General features: G+C 47.1%; 1 protein-coding gene across 2 annotated transcripts in view; it reads left to right on the forward strand.

Annotated features, from left to right (window-relative positions):
* Positions 1 to 16791, forward strand: part of SLC24A4 (solute carrier family 24 member 4) — a 209516-nt gene that overhangs the window by 181881 nt on the left and 10844 nt on the right. For both annotated transcript variants that reach the window (XM_049899489.1, XM_049899490.1), the window contains exons 12-13: positions 722 to 926; positions 14835 to 15001. In XM_049899489.1, coding sequence (XP_049755446.1) covers positions 722 to 926; positions 14835 to 15001 — 372 coding nt within the window. The remainder of the gene's footprint in view (positions 1 to 721; positions 927 to 14834; positions 15002 to 16791) is intronic.

Raw genomic sequence — 16791 nt, forward strand, 5'->3', positions numbered from 1 at the left:
ACTTAATATAAGGGAACCTTTTTTTGTATTGTGTTACAGATATGCATAACAACACATTTGCAATTTTACCAACCTTCACATGTTCAGTTCAGTGACATTATGTTTATCATGTTGTTGGGCCATCACCATTATCCATTCGGAGTTTTTCCATCACCCTTAACAGAAGCTCAGGTTCGCCCAAGCAATGGCTTACCCTTTCCCTCTGTCTCCCACCCACCCCCAGTAGCCACTAATAAACTTTGGTCTCTATGTACTCTAAATATTTCATATAAGCAGGATCATACAATATTTGTCCAATATGAGGGTACTTTTTGCATTTCTTTTATGGTATCTCTCAAAAATTAAGCAAAAAAGCTATACCGAGCCTTTCCTGTGGCAGTCTTCTGGTAGCTAATGAACGTCCACAGTGAGAACCCTGGAACAGTCGCCCTCCCAGCCTCATGGGGCCCAAGCGTGCGAAGGCATGTTGAGTTGCCACTAAGAATGGAGACCAGGCCTCTGATCACTCCCTAAAACCTTCCTGGTAACTGTCCAAATGGAAATGGGCAAACTTACATGGATTCCGAGATCCTTGAGCCAGTTCTCAGGCAAACCAACCTCCGGGGATGACGACGTAGAAGGGCCCGTGTGTGCGTCTGTGTATGTGTGTGTGTGTGTGTGCACATGCGTGTAAGGAACGCTATCCCAGTTTCAGTGTCTGTCTCGTCTCCTGTCCACACAGCGGCAGAGACTGATCAACTCGGCAAACAGCGTGAGCAGCAAGCCGCTTCAAAACGGGAGGCACGAAAACATAGAGAATGGGAACATTCCCACAGAAAACTCTGAAGACCCTCAGCAGGACCAGGAGCAGCAGCCGCCACCACCCCCGCCACCCCCAGAGCCAGAGCCAGTTGAGACTGCCTTCCTGTCCCCCTTTTCCATACCCGGTGAGTTCTAGGGACACTGGGATCCATGGAGCAAACTAGAGCTGCAGGCCCTGACTGAGCGGCCAGGGGCTCCTTCAGGACTGTCTTAGTTTTCCAGGGCTTCTGTAAGGAAGGACCACCAACAAAGAACAGAAAGTTAGTGTCTCACAGTCCTGGAGGCCAGAAGTCCAAACCACCATGTCAGCCAGGCCAGGTTCTCTCTGAAGCTTCTAGGGGAAGACCCTTCCTTGTCTCTCCTGGCTTCTGGGAGCCCCACGCATTTGTTTCTTGGCTTGTAGCTGCAACATAGCTCTGTCTTCACGTGGCCGTCTTCCCTCTGTCTTTCACTCGGTCCCTTCTCTTTTTATAAGGACACCACTCAGATTGGACCTACTCCACCTACTCCAGTATGACCTATGTTAACTGATAACATCTTCAAAGCTCCTAAATCCAAACAGGGCCACTTTCACAGGTACAGGAATTAGGACTTCAACATATCTTCTGGGGGGACACCACTCAATCCATAAGAGGGACCAAGCTCAGGTCTTAGGGTAGAGGGCTGGAGCAGGCCACAAAGTGGTAGCTGGCTCCTTGTGGGGGTGCAGGGCTGGTGTGAAGGGCTGACCTGAGTTTGCCTGAAGACTCTGGAACCAAAAAAAAAAAAAACCAAACCCGTTGCCACCAAGCCGATTCTGACTCATAACAACCCTATAGGACAGGGTAGAACTTTTCCAAGGAGCACCTGATGGATTCAAACTGCCTACCTTTATGGTTAGCAGCTGTAGCTCTTAACCACTACACCACCAAAGAAGGCTCCAGAGGTACTTGGCAAATATGTGATCAGGTACTGAATTATGGATGAGAGCTGCAGTCTGATGCAGACACTGCTGTGTGTGGCTGGAGCCTGGGTGACAGAGAACAGGCCAGTGGAGGACATGGGAGGTACTGTAGTCCCTCGTGACAGTACTAAAATGCTCAGGGCAACTGGTCTTTCTTTTGCAGTAATAAAAAGCAACAGCCAATGTTATTTTTATGGGCATGCTCAGACCCTCCCAACCCTTTGGCCACCTACTCATTGCTTATTGGTTTCTTGTTGGGTGCCTACGAGTCTCTTCCCACTCATAGCAGTAGAGTAGCACTGCCCCATAGAGTTTCCTAGGCTGTAATCTTTATGGAAGGAGCCCTGGTGGCACAGTGGTCAAGCCCTTGGCTGCAAGCCACAAGGTCAGCAGTTCAAACCCGCCAGCTGCTCAGTGGGAGTCTGCTTCCATAAAGATTACAGCCTTGGAAATTCTATGGGGCAGTTCTGCTCTGTCCTATACGGTTGCTAGGAGTTGGAATCAACTCAACAGCAATGGGTTTGGTTTTTTGTAATCTTTACAGGAGCAAATCTCCAGGTCTTTCTCCCAAGGAATGGCTGATGGGTTTGAACCACCAACCTTTCGGTTAGCAGCCGAGCTCTTAACTGTTGCATCAGCAGGGCTCCTTGCTTATTGGTTAGGACAGGATATTCAAGTCCACAGATGACCCTTAGACAGTTGCACCTTATATGTTTGAGAGCACCTCCTACCCACAGATAAGTCAGAGCAGGCCACCACCTGCCCCAGGCCTCTGTGTCTTCCCATGTCACTTGGAGTCTGACCTGCAGGGCCCAGTGTGGTCTGACTGCCAGCTCCTTGCTAACCCCACTCTGCTCTGCTCTTTCCCATTCTCTCTGCTCCAGCCACACTGGCCTCCAGTGTTGGTCCTAGAACACACTGGATATGCTCCTGCTCAGGACCTTTGCACTCACTCTTTAATGGAATATACTTCCTCATTTATCCATGCAGCTCCCTCCCTCCCTCCCTTCTTCAGCTCTCTGCTTAAGTGTTGCCTTATCAGTGTGGCCTTCCCTGGCCACTCTCGGAAATATTTTATGTCGTTCTTATCTTGCTAGTCTCCCCCACTAAAAAGTCAGCAAAGACAGGGGTCTTTGTCTGTTGCGTTCACTGCTATATCCCCAGTGCCTGTGCCCGGCACTTTGTAGGTACTGAGTAGGTATTTGTCGAATGAATGAATTGGGGAGTTGACATGTGAAGGGATCCCCAGGCCCACCCAGCCTGCTTCAGTCTTAAACCAAGCCCATCGTGAGGACTCTTGTAGCCCTGCAGGAACATGGGCTGTTGGGCTTCAGTGTTGCCGGTGTCTTCATGGTGTCCTGCCATCCTGAGGGGCAGCAGGATTTCAACAGAGGATTTTAAAGTCTAGAACATGATGCTTTCCTGGAATGAATTCTTTATGCAGTCACCAAAGGAGCTCCAGTTCCTCGAGGCCTGGAAACCAGAAGGCAAGGCTGAGTGTGGCCACAGGAAGGGTCACGTACTCATGGTCCAGGAAATTGAGGCGCTTGCCTGGGGAGGGGCCAAGGAGTTGGGATCAACCAGACCATTTCGTGAGTTCTGTATGCGTGTTCTCCAGCCCTGCCGTGTGGGTGGCAGATCCCCAGTTGACAGGTGTTGGGCCTGCTGGGGCCACACCCCCACCCTCCACTGGCCACTTCATCTGAATCCTGGCCCTGAGACTGCCCACTGCCCAAGAGTCTGCAGGATAATCAGGGAGAGGGTTGTTCCTCCTGGTCAGCTGGTGCCACGTAAAGTGAGATCACGCCTGTAAGAACCACTCATCCTTCCAGCTCCTTGAAGCCGGGAGCTTGGCAGGCTTGGGTGGGAGGACCCGGGGCCAGCCACCTTTCCCCTCATCCATATCTGGCATCTGGGGCTCCTCTGAGAAGAAGGAGAATCAGACCTAGCACCCTGCAGGAACTCTGGCCCAGTCATTCCTACCCCGGGGAGGAGGGGATGCTTAGAATGCTTAGTCTTGCAAGGGCGGGGGCCGGATGGCTCCAGAGCCCCCCTGCTTCCCACTTCTCCGCACCTGTGAGCCCAGCCCGGGGAACCCTGTCCTTCCTGGCACGGTAGGACTTCCTGTTTTCCTTAGCCCACCTTCTTCCTGGACCCAAGTGCTGCCGGACATGCCCCTGGGCTTGGCCCATCACAGAGCTGAGGGCTACCAGCATCCTCTGGGTTTTGAGAGGGGAGGAAGTGTCTGTCTTTCCCTGGGGAGCTACCAGGGCTTCCTTTGTGTCCCTGTCATGTTTCCAGGAGTTGACCCTGGAAACCACAAGTTACTTCCCCTCCTCCTCCTCCCCTCTCAGTGTGAAGAACAGGTGGGAGGATGCAGTTGTGAGGCTCCTAAGGAAAATCGAGGCTGGTGTAGGCTGGGGAGATTGGCATGAGTCACTGACCCAGCACCGTGAGAAATTCCATATGCCCAGCTCTGGACCTTCCCCCTCAACAACCCCTCTACCCCGCCCCCGACCTGTACCATGTCTTTTCAACTCATTTTGGCTCTGGTTTCACAATGGTCTGGGGCTGCCGGGGTGGTTCTGAAGTGGTAGAGCTAGTTTTCCTACTAACCTGAGCCCCAGAAAGCAATCTCCAGGGGCTGGGAAGAGACAAGGGGCACGGGGTGGTGGGCAGAGGGAAAAAGCCCCCCCACTGGCCATGTAGCTTTAGGTTGTCAAGGAGTGATTCTAAGCCAAGCCAGTTCTGTGCTATTGGGACAACGCTGTAGCCCAACCACTGGCTTCTTTTGGTTCCCCTTTCTTTTGGGAACCCATAAGGAAATCGGCTGTCTCTGTCCAGCATGCAGCATCTTCTAGCTTAGTATAGAGTCCTGTACACAGGGGTGCCACATAACTTGTGTCTGTGTTGAATGAGGAGTCCCTGACTGGTACGAACAGTTAATGCCCATCTCCTGGGTCTAGGGGGTTCTCAGTGCAGAGACCCCAGGTTCAAAGAATGCACTTTGGTCCTGGATCTTCTTTCTTGATGGTAGTGGGGCCCCCTCTCTGCCTCTGGGATTGGCTCATTTTAAACCTAGTGGGTTGGCAAAACTGATCAATCTACTGTTAGGTTTTCATACACCTTATTTGCATGGTTCCACCCTCACAACGGTTCCATGTACCTTATTTGCATTATTAGCAGACTGTCCAATCCTTTGGTGGGCCACAAGCACTTTATTTGTATAGTCCTACCCAATCATTGTGTGGGAGTCACAAAGACTATGGCTAGAAGGTCCATATTAAGTAACTCACTGTACCACAGTTCTCATCTGTTCTAGGCCGCAGAGACAAAAAGTACCTTATGGTAGAAAGGATCTTGTTCTGGCCTTGATCGCGGGAGCCACCAGAGAAATCGCACATTTGGTTGATTATCTCCTATGTCAAGGTCAGGATTTCAAAGAAGCGTCCTTGTCAGCTACTCTTGTAGAGGACCGAGGTATCAGTTCACAGCTCACTTAGAACAAACCCTGGCCAGGCAGGGGTTATTTATAACAGCTGTATTGTTTATAGTTTCCTGCCAGAATCAGGGAGGCAGGAGCCACACTGTACCAGAACCGCTAAGTTCAAGAACTCACCATAATAGTCACTCTTTTAAAGTATACAAGTCAGTGGTTTTAGCATGTTCGCTGAGTTGCGCAAACATCACCACCCTCTAATGCCAGAACGTTGTCATTGTTCTACAAAGAAACGCTGTGGCTATAGCCGTGAGCAGTCACTCCCCATTCTTCCCTCCCCCTGGCCCCTGGCAGCCACAAGTCTCCCTTCTGCCTCTGTGGACTTACTTGCCTGTTTTGGGCATTTCATGTAAATGGAATTGTACCATCCGTGGCCTTGTGTGTCTGGCTCATCCATGATGTCACATGTATCAGAACTGCATTCCTTTTTATGGTTGAACAATAGCCCATCACATGGACATAGCACATTTTGTTTCTTCCGTCATCGGTTGATGGACAATTAGGTTGTGTCCACTTTTTGGCTATGAGCAGTTTTTAAAAAGAGCTAATAGCTAATAGTGGAGAAGGAAGCTCAATATTTCTTATCTAATGAAAGCGACTTTTCTCCAAGTTGGAAGGGCCGAGAGTGGGTACACTAGACTGGGCCCCGGCGGTAACTCCCAGAGCCGACCCCCTGAGCTGGCTGGCACGGCCACCCCTGCCACAATCAGGGAGGCAGGGAGCTGGGCTGGGTGTGATCCAGGGACCAGGAAGACCCTGCCAGAGCTGCCTCTCGACTGCCAGCAGTAAGAACTAGACACTGGAACGGGTCGGGGCTCCAGCACTCTGAATGCCCACCAGGCCAGCGCCTGCACCCGGACACGCTGTCACAGCAAAACCTAGCACTCCACAGCCCTGCTTGACAGCGGGGCATCCAGTGCAGCAGAAAGGTGGCCTGGCCCCACCTCAGTTCTGCTTTTCAAAATAGGGAACTTGATTTGAATCCAGAACCTTAGCTGCAAGGGACTCTGGGAAAGGTTGGCTTTAGCTTTCCAACCTCTACAGACCCACAGGAAGGAGATTGGACTGGGGTCTGCTGAGGGCCCATTCAGCCTGTCCACTTCCATGGGAGCTGTAGTGGAGCTTTGTCTTCGTTAGGTGCCATCAAGTCGATTCCGACTCATAGTGACGTTATATACAAGAGAACGATGCTCTGAACAACAGCTCTAGTAGTGGAGCTGGAGAAGAGCAATATAAACAATCTGAACTGGGACTTAGACTAAACCAAAAGGCAGGCAAGGAACCTGTGCGGCTTGCAGAGTCCTCAACGTGAGCCAGGGGAGCGGTGGGCACAGCGTCTGGCTGTACAGAACCATCCTTCTTCATTGAGCCCCTGTTCTGTCCTGGGCATGGTGCTTAGCATCTTACACTCATCCTTAGAGTCTGCACAGCAGCCTTCTGGGCAGAGGGTATGGTCCCCATCTCCCAGGTGAGGAAACTGGGGCTCAGGTGAGTAGGTGCCGTGGTCAGGACTGGTGCCTCAGGTCTGCCTGACCCCACATTGCCTTCCTTTTCCTGGCTCTTTCTGTTGACTTTGGCTAAGAGCATCTGATCCCAAGCCTGAGGTTTCCTTTGTGGGATGCAGGGGGCAGCAGGAAGGAAGGAGAGGGAGGAGGCTAGCTGCTGGGTCTGTTTGCTTGTCAGCCTACCCTGCCACCACTGGGTTTGTAAAATGTTTACACCAAGAGGACCTGCCAGTGGGATGGAGACTTGGGGGTTCTGGGACTCAGCCTGTAGTTCACAGTCCCTGAGACTTCCAGATTTAAGGCAATGCCATCAAAGGCAGGACATGTGCTCTGTGCTTTTTCCTTTTCTTAGTCTCCCCACAGTTGATTGAGGTGGGTCGGGCCGGGACTGTGATTGCCACCTCTTAGGGATTAAATGGTATGCCCCCAAAGCTTGTGTAGGCATCCTAATTCCTATACCTGTGGGCGTGATAGGGTTTTTTCCTTGTTATGGTAATGAGCCATATCAGTGTGGGTGTGTTATAAACCTAATCATGCCTCAGTGATAGAAAAGAGCCGATGAGACACAGAGGCACACGAAAACGGGGAAGACAGACACCACGTGAGGATTGCCAAGGAACACCGGGGGCTACGGACAAGCAAGGAATCATCGCAGCAGAGACCCTGATTTGAACTCTTAGCCTCCAGAGCTGTGAGAAAATAAATGTCTGTTCTCAAAAGCCACCCCCTTGTGTTATAGCAGCACTAGGAAGCTAAGACGGCACCTCACAGAGGAGGACACAGAGGGCCAAAGAGGTTAAGAGTCTTCCCAGGGCTACACAGTCAAGACTGGCAGAGCCTGGGCTTCAAATCTCAAGGCCCACATGGTTTCCCCTGCACACCTATGAGCTCAGGCATGTTTGTGAGTATGCAGAAAGGTGCAGGGCATGGGCTGGGCACAGGCCAGAGCTGTGCCAAAGAGTAGCCTTGCCCTCTCAGATGATGGAAGAGCTCTCTTCGCTGGAAGCTTCCATATCGCTGAGGTGGGGGGTGCAAAGCTGGCTGAAAGTTGGGGGCGGTCATCTTAGAATAGGGCGTTGCATGCACCATCCCCTGACACCCTGCCAGCTCTGGGCCCAGCTGATGTCAAAACTCAAGACAAAGGTTTTTGGGGGGTGATGAAAATCTGAAATTAAATACTGGTAATGAAAGGAGCCCAGGTAGCACAGTGGTTAAGTGCTCAGCTGCTAACCGAAAGGTCGGTGGTTCAAACCCACTAGCCGCTCTATGGGAGAAAGATGTGGCAGTCTGCTTCCATAAAGATTACGGCCTTGGAAACCCTATGGGGCAGTTCTGCTCTGTCCTATAGGGTTGCTGTGAGTCAGAATCAACTCGATAGCGATGGGTTTGGTTTAATTTTGGTGGTCTGGAATCTAGACTCCCTCGATCATGTAATTACTCCTAGCTGCAGGGTCCGTGAATACTTTACTTCACCCAATCACACAAACATCCCCACATACCACAAGTCAACCACTCCCTGAACTGGGGTATCTAATTAGTTAACGAACGGTGCAAATTAATTTCTTTGAAGGTTTTCAGCAGGAGCTGCATCTGTACTTAATTTTTTCCTCCAGTATGATTAGCCATCTGTTTTGTTATAGTTCATTTAAAAAAAAATTTTTTTTTCACATAATTAAATTGTCATTTTCTACTTCAAAAGAGAAATCCAAGAGCTTAGTGAAAGGAACGACAGCAGCACTTGTTTCTTTTGCTTACGTTTGAATGTCAGTCGGAGTCTGTGATGAACATTTCTCAGATGTCCTTGACCTTGCACCTGAAGAGGTGGCGGCAATTCCATTCCTAGGTACAGGCTCAAAAAAACTGAAAATATGTGTTCACACACAAGCTCATACTCAGATGTCATTGTAATAGCCAAAAAGTGAAAACAACCTAAATGTTTGTCCACTGATGGATAGAGGAATAAATTGTGCTATTTCCATAGAATGGAATATTACCCAGGAGAGAAGCTTGGTGGTGCAGGGTGAAGTCCCTGGGGATGGGCATTGTCCCATCATGCCTGTGGCCCCCAAAACTCTCGTTATCATTTCACCCATGAGTTGGTCTAGACTGCTGTGGTTTTAGAAGAGCCCAATTCAGGCTGCTTTTAGCCAAATTGACTGATGTAGTGGGAGGTTATTGCACTAGGACAGTGTATCTTCAGGCTGAACACAGACCCTTAGTGAGGCTATAAGACACTGTCTGGTGCTTTCCAAAGCAATGTTTTCCCCTGCCTTGGCTTCATTCTTGGGCAGTTCCCAATGATAGCCATCAGCTGTCTCAACTTACACCCCTTTGAGTTAACCCTAGTGCACAGAGAGTGCCTCTGTATAAATTAAGGATTTCGTTAAGCTGCACGTAATGGAAATCCAAGTAACAGAGCCTTAATCTCCAGGTGTTTATTTTTCACGTGCAATTAGAAGTCCTGGGATGAGAGAGTCCAGTGGCTCTATCAGATCATCAGTGTCCCATTTCTGGTCCTTTATCCTTAGCCAGGTGGCTTTTGTCTTCAAGGTGGCCAGGTGGCTCCAGCAGTTCCAATATGTCCATGTTCTAGACAGAACCAAGGAGGAAGGACAAAGGCAAGAGGCACATCCCACTGAGGCTCTCCCTTATTATTAGGATGCTATTTGCTTTCCCAGAAGGCCCACCAAATAGACTAGTTCTTCTACTTAATGTCTCATTGTCCAAAACTGTCCATGGCTACCACGAGCTGCAAAGAAGCCTACTTTTTAGCTGGGAGCCACTGACCCAAGCAAAAAAGGGTTCTGTAAGTAAGAAGGAAGGGATAAGTTGGGATTAGAGGCAGGGATTTCCAGCAAAATCCCCAGGGTTGACTCTTTTTGGGTCATGTGCCCAGCCTCGAGCCATTGTCAACCCTACCATGGCAGAGATATTGTCTTGTTCACTGTTGGATGCCTCCATACCTAGAATGGTGCTTAGCACAGAGAGTAAACACACTAAATATATGTTGAATAAATGATTAGCCAAGCATGTATCTCATGCCTAGAGCTAGGAGATGAAGTCATCCCTGTCTAAACCATAAGGACTGATGTGGAATGGAGGGCCGGTTCCATAAAGGACAATTGGTGTGCTGTTACCAGCAAAGGGAAATGGAAACCGCCTAGACAACAGCAATGAATGCCCACTACAACCCAATGTTTCTCAAGTCCTCGAGAGGCCAATTCATATCAGCCAAACTCTCAGGAGGCTGGTGCATAGACCTGAAAGTCAGTTTACAAAGTTACAATGGGAGGTGGGTTTGGCAAGGTGTGCATTTGGGCATGACTTAAAACTTGAGGGTGCCATGGAGGTTTTCCACCTTGACCATGACCCACAGTCATAAATATTTTACACACATGCAGATATCTATAAAAAGAAAACACAGTTCTCATGGAACAATATTTAACTCCTACTGCATAACAAATTGGAAACCCTGGTGGCGCAGTGGTTGAGAGCTATGGCTGCTAACTAAAAGATCGGCAGTTCGAATCCACCAGGTGCTCCTTGGACACTCTATAGGGCAGTTCTACTCTGTCCTGTAGGGTCGCTATGAGTCATAACAAATCAGCCTTCTTCTTATAATGCCCCTTAGAAGTGAAGATGGCGAGACTTCAGCTTGCTTACTTTGGACACGTCATCAGGAAAGACCAATCGCTAGAAACGGACACATGTTTAGTAAAGTAGAGGGTCAGTGAAAACAAGAGAAACCCTCAATGAGGTGGACTGACACAGCCACAACAGTGGACTCAAATATGCCAACAGTCATGAAGATAGCACTGGACCAAACTATGTCTCGTTCTGTTATACATGAGGGCACCATGAGTCGGAGCTGACTCAGTGGCAACTAACAACAACAAATATGCAGTGACTCTAATATTTCCTGTCCTATTTCTTTCTAAGAAAATGCTGTTTTCCATTCATATGATTGATTTCACAATCCACTAATGGGTCTCACCACACAGTTGAAAAGCACAACAGTAGGAGAACGGGTCAGTTGGAGCATAGCGACACTCTTAGGTAGCAGTAGTGGGCCATGAGGCTGACCAGCTGCATGGGACGATTGTGGTGGATATGATACCCGACGTGAAACCTGTACCAGGCAAAAAGACACCACACCTGATGCAATTTGATGTCTGGAAATAAAAAAAATTATCCTTAGGCTGTGGCATTTGTAATGTATCTGCAAAGACAATCCTGGGCTTTCAAGTGCCTGGAGCTACATTGCCCCAGAGTGAATTTTCCCCCTATATACAGAGCTTCAGGGCAATTCTGGAGACACCTTAAGCCTTCCTGAGCAGCCTAGATGAGCTGGGATCAGAGCTGACGAGGGGCGAGTCGGAAATTTTAGACAATCCAATCAGGCAAGACATTTTTCTGCTATTTGTGCAGGGATTACAAGGCACAGAAAGGTGTACATAGAGGGACATTTGGGAAAACAGTTGTTTCCCAGATGCAGCATCTAGGATGGATACATGGATGAATTCGCTGCATTTGAACTAACCATATTCTCTTGGCTCATTATCGTAAGCAGACTGTTATTTATTTTTTTTCTTTCCCCCTTGATACATATACTTTTAATGGCTTAGGAAGATTCAGGAGCAGATGACAGACCTAAAACAGAAAACACCAACATTCTTTCCAATTTCTTTTCTTTTTAATTGAGATGTTATTCATATACCATAAAACTCACCCTTTTAAAATGTGTAAATCAGTGATTTCTAGCATATTCATAGAGTCAAGAAACCATCATCATTATCAAATTCCAGACCATTTCATCACCCCAAAAAGAAACCCTGTAACATTAGGAGTCATTCCTCATTTCCCCCCACCCCAGCCCCTGACAGTCACTAATCTGCTTTCTGTCTCCGTGTTGTTGTTGGATGCCGTCCAGTCAATTCCGACTCATAGCGATCCAACGTGGCAGAGTAGAACTGCCCCATAGGGTTTCCTAGGCTGTAATCTTTATGGAAGCGGATCAGCAGATCTTTCTTCTGCAGAGCTGCTGGGTGGGTTCACACTGCCATCCTTTCAGTTAGCAGCCAAGCGCTTAACCATTGCATCACCAGGGCTCCTTCCTGTCTCTATAGACTTGCCTAAAAAAAACCCAGTGCCATCGAAGTCTATTCTGGCTACCTATTACCTATAAATAGAATGAATCAATATGGAGTTCTTCGTGTCTGGTTTCTTTCACTTAGCATAATGTTTTCAACCTTCATCCGTGTTGTGGCATGTATCAGTACTTCATTTTCTATGGCTCAATAATACACCCACTCCTCACTTACCAACATGGTTGGGTTCCAAAGACTGGGTCATTATGCAAAAATCGGCATTATGTAAAAATGGAGGATGACTACATCATTACATAACTTCCAAATTACATCATTACGTAACTGCCAAACCACAAAGAATCACGGCCCCACCAAGTTGACACATAACCTTAACCGTCACAGCCATTATTATTCTCACCTCGCACCTCAGCGTTTGTTACTGCCAGATGTACGTCATTAATGAAAAAAACGGATAGTAGATTTTCTACTATTGTCATGAATGTGCAATGTTAGATAATGAGGTAGTCGATAAGTGAGGAGCAGGTTATTCCACTGTATGAGTTTTTCCTGCTTGGAGTCTGTTTATCTTCTTAAATGTGTACTTCAATGCTTTTAATCAAATTTAGGGGAATTTTTAGACCTTGTTGCTTCAAATATTCTTTCTGTCTTTTACTCTACATCTTCTCCTTCTGAGACTTCCATTATGAATATATTGGTAGAATTGATGGTGTCCCACAGGTTTTTGAGGCTCTGTTCATTTTTCTTCATATTTGTACCTTTCTGTTTATCAGAATGGATAACCTCAATTGACTATCACCAAGTTCGCCACTTTTTTCTTCTGCCTCCTTAAATCTGCTGTTTATCCCCTTTAGTGAATTTTTCATTATAGTTATTGTACTTTTCAAATCCAGAATTTCTGTTGGGTCTTTCTTCATAATTTCTATCTTTTTATTGGCATTGTCTTTGATGAGACTTCATTCTCATACTCTCCTTTTGTTCTTTATGCATGGTTTCCTTTAGCTATTTGAAAACATTTTAAAATAACTGATTTAAGGTCTTTGTCTAGTACATCCAATATCTAGGGTTCCTCAGGAAGTTTCCACTGACTGCTTTTTTCCTGTGTATAGACCATACTTTCCTGTTTCTTCATTTCCTAATTGTGTTGTTGAAAACTGAAAATTTTAAAGAATATAATGTGGCAATTCTTTTCCCAGGGTGTGTTGTTGTTGCCATTTGTGGATTTAGTTATTTTTCTGAATTAATTCTTTAAAGTCCGCATTCTTTATCATGTGTGGCTACTGAAGACTCTGCTGAGTTAGCTTAGCTGGTTGGAGAGAGATTTCCTTAGATTCCAGAGCCATTAAGTCTCCCTGCCTTTGCCGAGGGGCTCTGTGTATGTGTTGGGCACACCTTCAACAGTCAACCAGGCAGTTTACAACTTCCTCCTTGCACAGAGCCTCAAGGTCAGCCAGAGGTGAGCTTAGGACCTTCTCAGGTCTTTTCCAAGTGTGTGCCCCACCTCAGGAATGCACACAGGCCTATATATGCATGTGGCCTTTTAGATTTTCAGGAACATAGTACAAGTTTTCAAAGCCCCATATGGATTTCTGGCTTCCCATCTCGTTCTCATTCATCTCAAACACCCATATGGACATCTCATCTCATTTTAAGCTTTTTGGTCAGCCTCTTGTTTGCCCCACTATCCACAACCTTAGACAGCCATGATGTTCAACAATTTCCTCTGATTGTTTATGATAAATGCCCTCGAGGTAGAAGCTGTTCACACTGGGAGTCAGCCTTGAAAGTAGCATCTTCTAGGAAACCACAAACAGGTCAAATAATGACAATTCTTTGGGAATGGGTTTGGAAGGAGCTGTAACCCAGTTCTACTCTGCCCAGTGGCTGCCAGGCTGCTGGTTTTCACTGTGATTGCTGGATGTTGGTTTTCAAGGCTTCCAGGAAGCTGATGAGAGGGGGATGGAAATGGTGCAAGTTAACATTCCACAAAGATAGCTGTTCTTACTAAGATTCCACCATCTTTCTTGACTAAACACTCTCTGAATGGCTGCAAGCCTGTGGTTAACTTCCAGAATTATGAAGAAGTTGATTTTGGCAATTTTGCCAGTGTTCTCATTGCTTTTATTAAGGAGAGAATTTTCAGAAGTCCTTCCTCTGCCATGTTCACGGACATCACCAGCAGGCTGGCTTTGAGCATGTGTGTGCAGGCCTGCACTACAGGGCTTATTGAGGCCACTTTTCCTTGGCTGAATTGTTTGTGGATTCCCTTGGTAGGGGCCAGTGAGGGCTGACTGCCAAACAGGACACTCACATTTTACTCTTGTGTCTGCCACGGGCTGGCTGTATGACACTGGAACAAAGGAGCGGACATTTCCAGAGTACCTACTATGTGCCAGGTTCTGTGTGCTGGGGGTTTTATGTCCATTGCAACAGTCATTCTTGCAGCCACCAAGAAGGAGGTAATGTTCCCATTTTACAGATGAAGAAATTAGTAAGATGCAAAGTGCCTAACACTGCTACACACAGCAAATAATAAATAGGTTGAATATTGTTATGTTGTTGTTGTTGTTACTGCTACAACTGTTATCACCAGAGGAGGAAGTGAAGTTTGGGGCTTGCTTGAGGTCATTTGAATTCCAGCCCAGGTTCTTCTGATTCCAAAGCCCAACCATATTCCACATCTTCCTTCCAGCTCCTTTGGGTATATCTTGTCCTGCTTTCAGTCTGTTTCCTAATCTGTCAAGGTTGGTGTTGGAATTATTGAAATTATTCAGTCAACAAACACAGTCATTTCACTAAGATCCCTTCCGGGGTGATACTATGGAAGCATATAATTCTGTGGGGTCAGTTGCTTGAAGTCACATTGGTGGCAATCTCTTATTTGGCTTGAAAAAATTAGCCCACAGGTAGACTGGTAGGTGTGTTAACCTAGCATGTGTTTCTCCCCCTCTCCCTCCTTGCTCTGCCTCATCCCCTTGCAGAAACAAAAGGGGACAAAGCCAAGTGGCTGTTCTCCTGGCCGCTCATCTTCCTCCTGTGTATCACCGTCCCCAACTGCAGCAAGCCCTCCTTGGAGAAGTTTTTCATGGTCACCTTCATCACTGCAACTCTGTGGATCGCCGTGTTCTCCTACCTGATGGTGTGGCTGGTGAGTGGTGGGAGCAGGAGGTGAACTGTTTGGATAGCCCTGCCCAGCATCTACCAAGCAGAGCAGTGGTTCTCAAAATTTATTATATGTAAGAATCACCTAGGAACCTTGTTTAAATGTGTATTCTGCTGCCACGCTGTGAGTCAGAATCAATTTGACGGCAAAAATTTTTGTTTCTTTTTGTTTGTTTTTTGTTTACCTAGTAGCAGCCCAAGAGGCTCACTTAATAATACTGAGTTTGACTGCCAAGTAGCTAGAGATTTCTCACAGCGCCCTTCGTGGGCTGGATTAATTTAGGAGTACATCACACTCGATTTCAATGGGATCTCACTTCCTCTCTGGTCAGGCTTCATGGTCTGAGCTTGCAGCACAGCTAACTGTTCATAACTTAAATACCAGCCCTGTTCACCAGGAGATGCTGCCAGCGCTGCCTCCCTGCTTGTTTGGGTGAGAGTTTGAGTCTCCACAGGTGTGTGTGTGCATGTGTGTGTGCGTGCGTGTGTGCGTGCGTGTGCACGTGTGTGTGTTGGGGGAGGAGTTGGAAGTAACTACTACCCAAGCCCCCCAGAAAAGGATGACAATCAAAGATGATAAAAAAAGTGCCTTAAATGAATTGAATTTGCAAATTTAAAACTTTCTGATTAGAGTTAAAACCTAGCCTGTCTTTACAGTTTTAAAAAAGGATCCAGTGATTTCTGTTACAAAGTGCATGCCCAAAACAACATGAAAAGTAAAAAAAAAAAAAAAAAGTACTTAATAACATTTGCGTAGGTGTGAGAATTAGGAAGATGAAATTAATGAATGTGTGAAAGTTTTTTTCTCTAATTACTGAAAATAAAAACCTTATTAAATCAGTTCTACTAACTAGCAATGAGGAGAGACATTTAATAACACCCCCACCCCCGCAACCTTGGCTGACAAACCCCACCTCCACTTCTTAAAGCAGAGTTGTAGCAAATGGTGTGGTCCGGAGTCCCAGGAACTCTGTTATGGGGGCATTCTTAAACCTATAATTTTGAACTTCAAATGGCCTCAGTTTGGGAGCATAGAATGGCCTCGACAGCAGAAATTCATTAAGAAGATAATGCTGCCTGTTAGCCTTGATTTCTGCCTAGGCAGGGTATTACAGCCTTACATGTTTATTTTCTTTATGCCCTGTTGGAGGCGCCAGAGAGCAACGAAGCCCATCACCCTTTACATTTCTTACCCTCAGGTTTTGGGAAGAAGGATTCTTAAATTGTCAAAAGACAGTGACCTTAAAAATGGATTCTATTGTCCAGCCCCCTTGCTCAGTTTAAGAGACTGAGGACCCAAGAGAAGCCACAACTTCCCCAAGGTAGAAGCCAAGAGCGGACCCAGAGTTCTGGACTCAGCTCTGCTTCCCTTTCCCTAAGCAGGGCCCAGGGCTGGAGGCCAGGACAAAGCCGGGCTCTCAGGGCACCTGTGGTCTTGAGCGCTCTGGATAGTGTGTGCGTGCGCTTGCTTGCACACAAAACCTTCTTTCCTTCCATTCTTTCATTCTTCTCTTCTTAGCCACACAGTTCAGCGTTTTTGAAAACGAAAAATAAGTGGAGATAACCACGATAATTCCAGAATAACCCAGGCTCCTGCCTTTATGATATCTGACTGTTACCGGGTGCTATGAAGTTGATTCCTACTGATAGCAATCCCATGTGACAGAGTAGAGTTGCCCCATAGGGTTTCCTAGGCTGTCATCTTTACAGGAGCAGATCGCTAGGCCTTTATCTTGAGAGTGGCTGGTGGGTTTGAACCACCAACTTTCCCGTGAG

The sequence above is a fragment of the Elephas maximus genome, chromosome 10 (assembly GCF_024166365.1).
Source record: "Elephas maximus indicus isolate mEleMax1 chromosome 10, mEleMax1 primary haplotype, whole genome shotgun sequence".
Taxonomy (NCBI): Eukaryota; Metazoa; Chordata; class Mammalia; order Proboscidea; family Elephantidae; genus Elephas; species Elephas maximus.